Genomic DNA, 7,684 nt, shown 5'->3' with positions numbered 1-7,684 from the left:
TCGCAGCAAGCATAACCTTTTGTTTCAAGACGAACCTTCCTGTATTAAATATAGATAAATCACATTTGATACAAAACTTTAGAAGCAAGCAGCCCAGTGCATGAAGTTGCTGCACCTCTCCAGTCGCATTCAAATGAAAAAAGGAAATCGTGCATAGAAAAACAGAAATAAATTTTCAAAATTTCAATTGTTTATCACTACAGTTAAAAAATCGACACATAATAAATATGTGCTGATAACATACCAGTAAATGCATTGTGAATTGTTTTTCTTTTATTATAAATGCCTGAAATACAATAACTATTAACAGAATATCGTTTACAATCTTGACAATGGTGGACGGTCATGTAAACAAAGGGAGACAAAAAAGTCCACACACAGGTAAATCAGCAGAACACACAGCTTTATATAGATAACAAGAAAATCATCTGAACACACTCGGATAGAAATTGCAGTTTAATGTAACAATGTATTTAGTTATTTTAAATTGCTGAGATGTTATTTTTTAAAACATGTCCAATAGAACACTGCTACATAATATTATTAGCAAGGAATCTTATTTTAAAAACAAATTTGAAAGGTTTAAATATTTGGTCCAATCAAAAGTCATAAACATGATAATTGTTTATTTCATAACCAATACAAACTAAATAGCAACAATTTATTTCATTTCAAGCAGGGTTTTGCAAATCTAAACATGTGGTCAATTTCTGGTCACAAAAATTCACTAAAAATTTGACAAAATAATGTCTTTGTTTCTATAGTACATGAAATGTGTGTCACAATGTGAGGTGAATAAAATGAATGAAACATGGTGAACATGGAAAATGACAGAACCATTGATGAAATATATTGTGACATGGCTCTCTTTGTTGAAAAATCTCAATAACAAAAATTCTCCACTGCTGTGATCTAGGAGTGTATCATGTTTATATGGTTTGTTGAGCTTTGGATGTGTTTAATTATTTCTAGTAGAAAATATCTTTGTACATGGTATAGGTAGAAGTATGAAGATTAGAACATACAGTAACTGAATTTACTTGAAGATAAATAATTTTCACCTGAGGTTGTCTTTCATTGTTTTAATGCAACTACACTGTATTTATGAATGAAAACAGATTATGTAATATTGGTATGTATGTCAATGCTTTACAGTACAAAGACACCTACTATAAACAAAACATATTCCACCTCCTTTTGAAGAGGTCCGTTTCTATTTATTTTTCTATTTTACGGTATTGAGAAATTTTTCACCTTGTTTACCAGCTTATGATAAAATTCACACCCTTCTGTTTATGCAAAACAACTCAAAAATTTGAAGTTATTCCAAAATCTGAAACAACCAAGGCAGTAAAGACAATTGTTTTGGTTTCCTAACAGCTGTGTTTGAGAGAGGACAATTAATTTATGCTATGATTTCAGACTTCTGTTCATCCCAACAAGGAAGTTCCTTTTGTTTCTAAGTGCCTTCATCACATTGCATACAATATTGGATTTGTGTATATCAAGATATTATATGGTACCTTCTGTCATTTTACTATCATAAACTTTCAAATTAGTTTCTTGGTCTAAGGGCAACATGATCTGAGAGAGCCATCAACATATGCTTAGCTGCAATGCTGCCAACTGTGTAAAGGTTAACGCTCCACGAGTACTTCCTCATGAACTTCTTATGCTGGTCATGCTGAAGTATGAATCCTAATAATGTCAATGTACTAATCTCATTAAACCAGACAATATTTTTTTTCACAATGGGAACATATCAGAAAAAATTGAGATGTACAATCAGCATTCTATAGGACATATATCATATATAAAAGTATAACAAATATACATGTACACAAATGTACCTTGCTTGAGTCCAAAGAAGCACCCCGGCCAATTTTTATGGAAAAAGAGATGGGTATTAGAGCAATTGTAATCTACAAGAAATATTGTGGATAAAATGTGTACCAATAGTTAATATTTGACAGCATATATATACCCCTCACCTTCCAGGTGTGTACTGACTGCAAGATTTACCATAATCGAGCCATCAGACTCGAGAAGAACTCCACAGTTCAGCACGCATGGAAAATTTTAAGGGTGCTTCTTTTAAGACTGAAGTACAGGGGGTTGCTAATGAGGTAAAGGGTGGTTTGAATAATTTTTCATATATTTTTAAAACAATGAATGATAGCAGTCTTAGCTGAAAAAAAAACCCAGTTTGTTTTTGAGCTTATTGTCTATAAAGTCAGTCTTGTGTACTGAATACTGGATAATAAATACAGAATGTATACTGGCCCTATAATAAACCATCCACTTCAAATGGAGAACCCAACAACAAAATAAATTAACATTACTATTGCAAAATATAAATATATAAATATTTACAGATCTACATTTTGTCAATTCAAACAATGATATTTTTTCTTGAAAATCATGAATCACAGCAAGCCATTAGAATGATGAGTTTTAGTCTTTCTACAAGCACCCACCACGTGCTGACACACTGGCTTGAAGCACAAGCACAATAGTGCAGGCACAGTGAATGCTATATCTCTGTGCTATCACAGCCTGGATACATTTACCGCACAATATTGAGCAGTTCACATTTAATGCAAGTCTGCCTATTAAAGTCAAATATAATTTAGACAACTGTTGCACATTGGAGGTCACCTGATGCAGGTATATAGTCTTCCTCACTTCATGGTTTTTGTGCTATTTTAAGCCAGTGTCAATTGAAGGTCACTCGCTATGCAGAAAACAGAGGATGTACTTCTCATATGGTTATGTAGAACTCTCTGATTCCATCCCTCTCATGAACCACTGATCTGAATTTTCAATACACACAACAGTCACAGGGTCTGAAGCTATGGTAACTGTTTTATGGGGCACAGATTGACTGGTGCTCGGTGAATTGGTTCCTTGTCTCTGTGATTGCCCAGGAATCACTCTGTGAGCAGAGGGTCGCGTGTTGAGCAGAGACATAGAGTCAGAATCATCAGATTTGGGAGAACTACTGCTTTCTGATGTCGACAATGGAGCATCTATGTTATCTAAATCTAAATAATTTCTGTCTCTGGACAACAACTGTTCAATTTGAATTCTCAAGTCTGTAAAATTTGGACGCTCGGAGGGAATTTCTATCCAGCATTGACGCATGATGGTATATCTGTAAAGGGAATGGCAAAAATAATTTGATATAAGTACAAAACACAAGCAAAATTAATGAAAACTTTCAATCATTATTTTTTTCCCTTCACTTTGATTTTTATTGCATTTGTCACATTTTTCAGATAAGTGCTCTTTGTTGAGATTGCATGCAATATTTGATTGACTGCTTTGAATCAAATCTTGAATAACTTATCAAAACTAAACCAAAGTATAGCTAAGTTTTCAGCAAGAAAAACAGAGATAGACTCAAGTTTTTTATTCAAATACTGATAATGAAAGTGAAGACTATTTTTAAGGTGAAAATAATACATCTACTGATAAAAAGACCTTTGAAATTCTTAATTTCACCTCAAGTTGAGAGAAACAAGTACCAGTAAATTCCAAGATATCCTTACAACAGCATATATTCAGACTGATAAATAAACTGTTTGATATAAAGCGTATACATGTCTTAACTGATGTCGATCTCCATGGGAGGCTTTCATCAATGTTTTTTTAAAAAATGGAATCGTATAAAATCTATTAAAACAATTACACTGTTTACTATTATATTTAACACATTGATGGAGATTTTCTGAATTAGGGATACAGTAAAACTCGAATATAGCGAACACGGATATAGCGAAATTACGGCTATAGCGAAGTGAAAACGATTTCCCCGGTAAATTCTTTATATATTCTATATAAAAATCTGCGTCTATAACGAACACGGATATAGCGAATTTACGGATATAATGAAATAAATTCCTATTCCCCTTGAATTAAAAATGAACGTAAAAATCACCTTTTATAATGAATTTATTTTTTTCATTTTAAACTCTTTGTGATTTTTAACAATTGTTTTCCATTGACAGAAAGGTTCCACACTTATTACAAAATTTATGTTTGCATTTTTTTCCAAAAATTTCTTGTATAAAAATATTTCTTCTCGAAAATATATAGACTTCATTTCTTTTAAAGACAATACAAACGCAAGTATATCGATTGGTGCTTTCTAATAGAACTGATATACATGTAGAACAAATCAGTTTTATAACGAATTCGTTATATTTGAATTATGAATTCGCTATAAACGTATAGCGAATTACGCTTATAGCGAATTTTTATAGAGGGTCCCCAGAAATTCGCTATATCAAAGTTTTACTGTATTTGAATTACATTGTATAACCAAGGAGGGACAAAACAGTTGTCCATCTATACAGGTTATACTGTACCAGAATAGTCAAGTACAGGTTATACTGTACCAGAATAGTCAAGTACAGGTTATACTGTACCAGAATAGTCAAGTACAGGTTATACTGTAACAGAATAGTCAAGTACTTGTTATACTGTACCAGAATAGTCAAGTACTTGTTATACAGAACCTAAATAGTCAAGTACTGTTTGAATCTAATATACCTCTACATATACTTTGAAGATCTATACTAAAACTTGCTAGATAAGGTCACTGGAATTAAATTTCCCATGAACACACAGCCAGTACTTAACCAGTCAAATATTAACTGATAGATTGTCAAAAAAAACACCAAAAACCAAACTCTGGCATACAAAAAATATCTAAAAGATTAGATTTACAACTGGGTGTGATCTTTCAAACAGTATGTTTTGTTACATAACAATTCATTGTTCAAATCCTCTTGGTATTATTGTTGCTTTGGCAAGAAAAAATTGAACCAGATGTGTTTTTCTTTTCTTTTAAAATAGAAGGATTATGATGTAGCATGTAAGAAGAAAAATTAAAAGAAGTTGATAAAATTTTAATCAGTTTCACTTTGATAATAATGTGGATCATTTCTAAACCTTGTGACTTTTGTAACCCTTTTTTCCCTGCAACTTGTAAATCAACAACTTTTATGACCTCATATTTCACTGCACATTAAATCTGCCAAATAATGTTACAATATGATTGCAGCTTGTTTGAGTAACATCAAAGTTGGCAAAAGATCTAATGCAAATGGACAAAAATTAAGACCTAGATAGAAGAACTAGGAAGGCTTTACATGTGAAGGTGATAAGAGACGAAGAGTACAAGATGATGAGTGAAGATGACCTTGACAATCAGAAGTAAAAATGGAAATTAGCACAAATAGCATGCAGTCATAACAAAAAATTATGGACATGCAGTCCAATCGGGATGATCCATGATTCTTAGAAGACATATGGTGGTGACAGTTTGAGGTTGAAGACCCAGGTGATTGTCTAGGAATCTTTAGCTGCAGACAGGGAGAACAATGCAACTCTATAAAGAGATTTATATGAGAGATTTGCTTTAAGCTGGGTTTTGTTAAGACCCACACCTGCTGAGACATTTTATCACATTTCCTGTGTAGAGTTCCAGCACCTTGTCAGTCTGTCTGCCAAAAATTTCATCCGTCAAATCAAATTGAGTTAATTTGCATTGGTCGACTGTGTGATAAGTGCTGAGGTAAACAAACTAGATCTAAAGTCACTGAGCTCAGAGGAGAAATGTTTGAAGACAGAGTGATTGAAAAACACCCTAATCCAATTAGCTTTAAAGGAGAAAGAAGATAAAACATACAAGCCTCAGTTGATAGTGGGCCAGTACGGTGCCTGTACACAACCTGCACTGAGTAAACTACACCCATTACTGGGTCTGACCTTGTAAAGACAGATGACCCTTAGCATATGTTTCAGAATCTGATGAATTGAATGATGCAATAAAATGTTTTGTATGCAGATTTTTTAACTTACAGTTCTGATGAACAATTACTGGGTCTCTCCATCCTGTAACCATTGGCTAGAACGTAGTAGAGGTCTGCTAAAGCTATGTTTGGATAGGGGGAGCCACCTGTCAAAAAGGAACATATGTGAAACACTCTCTTAACACTGGAAACCTATAGTTAGAGAAGGAGGGCAGTCCGACAATAAATTTATAAATCCATCAAAATATATAGTGAATAATCAATGGTTTAAGATGACCAAAATTCTAATACAAGACACTGCATATACCTGGAAAGAGATATTTATGTACATGTAGTGTTAAGTGCATGTAGTGTTAAGTGCATGTAGTGTTAAGTGCATGTAGTGTTAAGTGCTTTAAGTGCATGTAGTGTTTAAGTGCATGTAGTGTTAAGTGCATGTAGTGTTAAGTGCATGTAGTGTTTAAGTGCATGTAGTGTTTTAAGTGCATGTAGTGTTAGATACAAGTAGTGTTAAGTGCACTTGGTGTTAAGTACACAGGATGTTTTAGTACACTTGTTAATTATACAGTAATTGTGTTAAGTGCATGTAGTGTTAAATGTAAGTAGTATTAAGTGCACATAGTGTTGGATACATGTAGTGTTAAGTGCACAAAGTGTTAAGTGCATGTAATGTTAAGTGCACAATGTGTTAAGTGCATTATTAGTGTGAAGTACACGCAGTGTGTGTGATATTGCATGCATGATGGTTTGCAGTAGCGGTTCTGCTGTGGGGATGTCAGTTTTTAACATACAATTCAATAACTGAATACCGACATAACGTGCATCAGACTTGACATTGCATTTGTAAATACACTTTGTATGTCCATTTGTGAAGAGATATTTCTCTTTGTGGTGACTCTCATCTTATACATGCCTGCTAGCTTTAATTCTCAAACAAACATTCCCCTTACCCATGGTGATGATCTCCCACATGAGAATACCAAAGGACCAGACATCACTCTGAGTGGTGAAAATGCGGTCCCTCAGAGATTCAATGGCCATCCATTTCAAAGGGAGCTTGCCACTGGTAATTTTGTGGTACTGGTTATCATTATAAATGTCTCGCGACAAACCAAAATCACAGACTTTGACAACTTTGTCGTAACCCAAGAGGATGTTTCTTGCTGCCAAGTCACGGTGGACATATTTCTTTGCTGCCAAGTACTCCTAAAGACAAAATAGAAAGATTATTGAAGACTGTGATAAAAATATTTCAGTATAAAATTTCAAATTTATGTAAAAATAGGAGAAAACACTGAAGTATATACTTTGCTGATTGCCTAAACATGAATCTTAGATTCAGTACCAGACTTTGGAGAAAATACAATAAAAATACATGAAGAGAATTCTGAAACAAGAAAAAAAGCGTGCACACTTCACTTGATAATTTGGCTGAATGTGCATTACTTTCTTATAATAAACTCAAAATGATGTAGGTCTTTCGAATGTATTTGAGGTTCCATTGCTAGCATGTTATCTGTTTTGAACTCATGAACCAAATAAAATCAAACAAAAGGTACTCAAAGGTAGATAAATTTATGATAAAATTCCAGGAACATGAAACGGTCTAAATATGTAATATCAGTTGGCAGACATGGTCTTCAGAAGACATGTTGAAACAGCCTACATCCAATGTTGTGGTTGAATTTTATGAAGATTTGCTCTGGTATTTTCATTGCTCAGATTTTATCTCCTTGTTGATAGAATGTATAGTAAAACTGTACAAGAACACAAAACAAAACAAGTCTAGAATGCAGAAGACATACTTTGGCAACATCATATCGGATAGCCTGCATTTCAGGTTTCTGATTTGAAGATTTTGTGTC

At 33.5% G+C, this 7,684-nt stretch overlaps 1 protein-coding gene across 2 annotated transcripts in view; it reads right to left on the bottom strand.

Moving 5' to 3' along the window:
* Positions 1 to 255: 255 nt before the first annotated feature.
* LOC125651004 (fibroblast growth factor receptor 4-like) overlaps positions 256 to 7,684 on the bottom strand; it is a 45,355-nt gene continuing 37,926 nt past the window's right edge. For both annotated transcript variants that reach the window (XM_048879603.2, XM_048879604.2), the window contains exons 15-17: positions 6,770 to 7,025; positions 5,869 to 5,965; positions 256 to 3,154 (exon numbers count right to left, since the gene is read on the bottom strand). In XM_048879603.2, the coding sequence (XP_048735560.1) occupies positions 2,770 to 3,154; positions 5,869 to 5,965; positions 6,770 to 7,025 (738 nt within the window). In that variant the 3' untranslated portion in view covers positions 256 to 2,769. The remainder of the gene's footprint in view (positions 3,155 to 5,868; positions 5,966 to 6,769; positions 7,026 to 7,684) is intronic.

Source organism: Ostrea edulis, chromosome 5 (assembly GCF_947568905.1).
Source record: "Ostrea edulis chromosome 5, xbOstEdul1.1, whole genome shotgun sequence".
In the NCBI taxonomy this organism is placed as follows: Eukaryota; Metazoa; Mollusca; class Bivalvia; order Ostreida; family Ostreidae; genus Ostrea; species Ostrea edulis.
The sequence above is the reverse complement of the archived record's forward strand: the minus strand, read 5'-3'. Positions and strand labels throughout refer to the sequence as shown.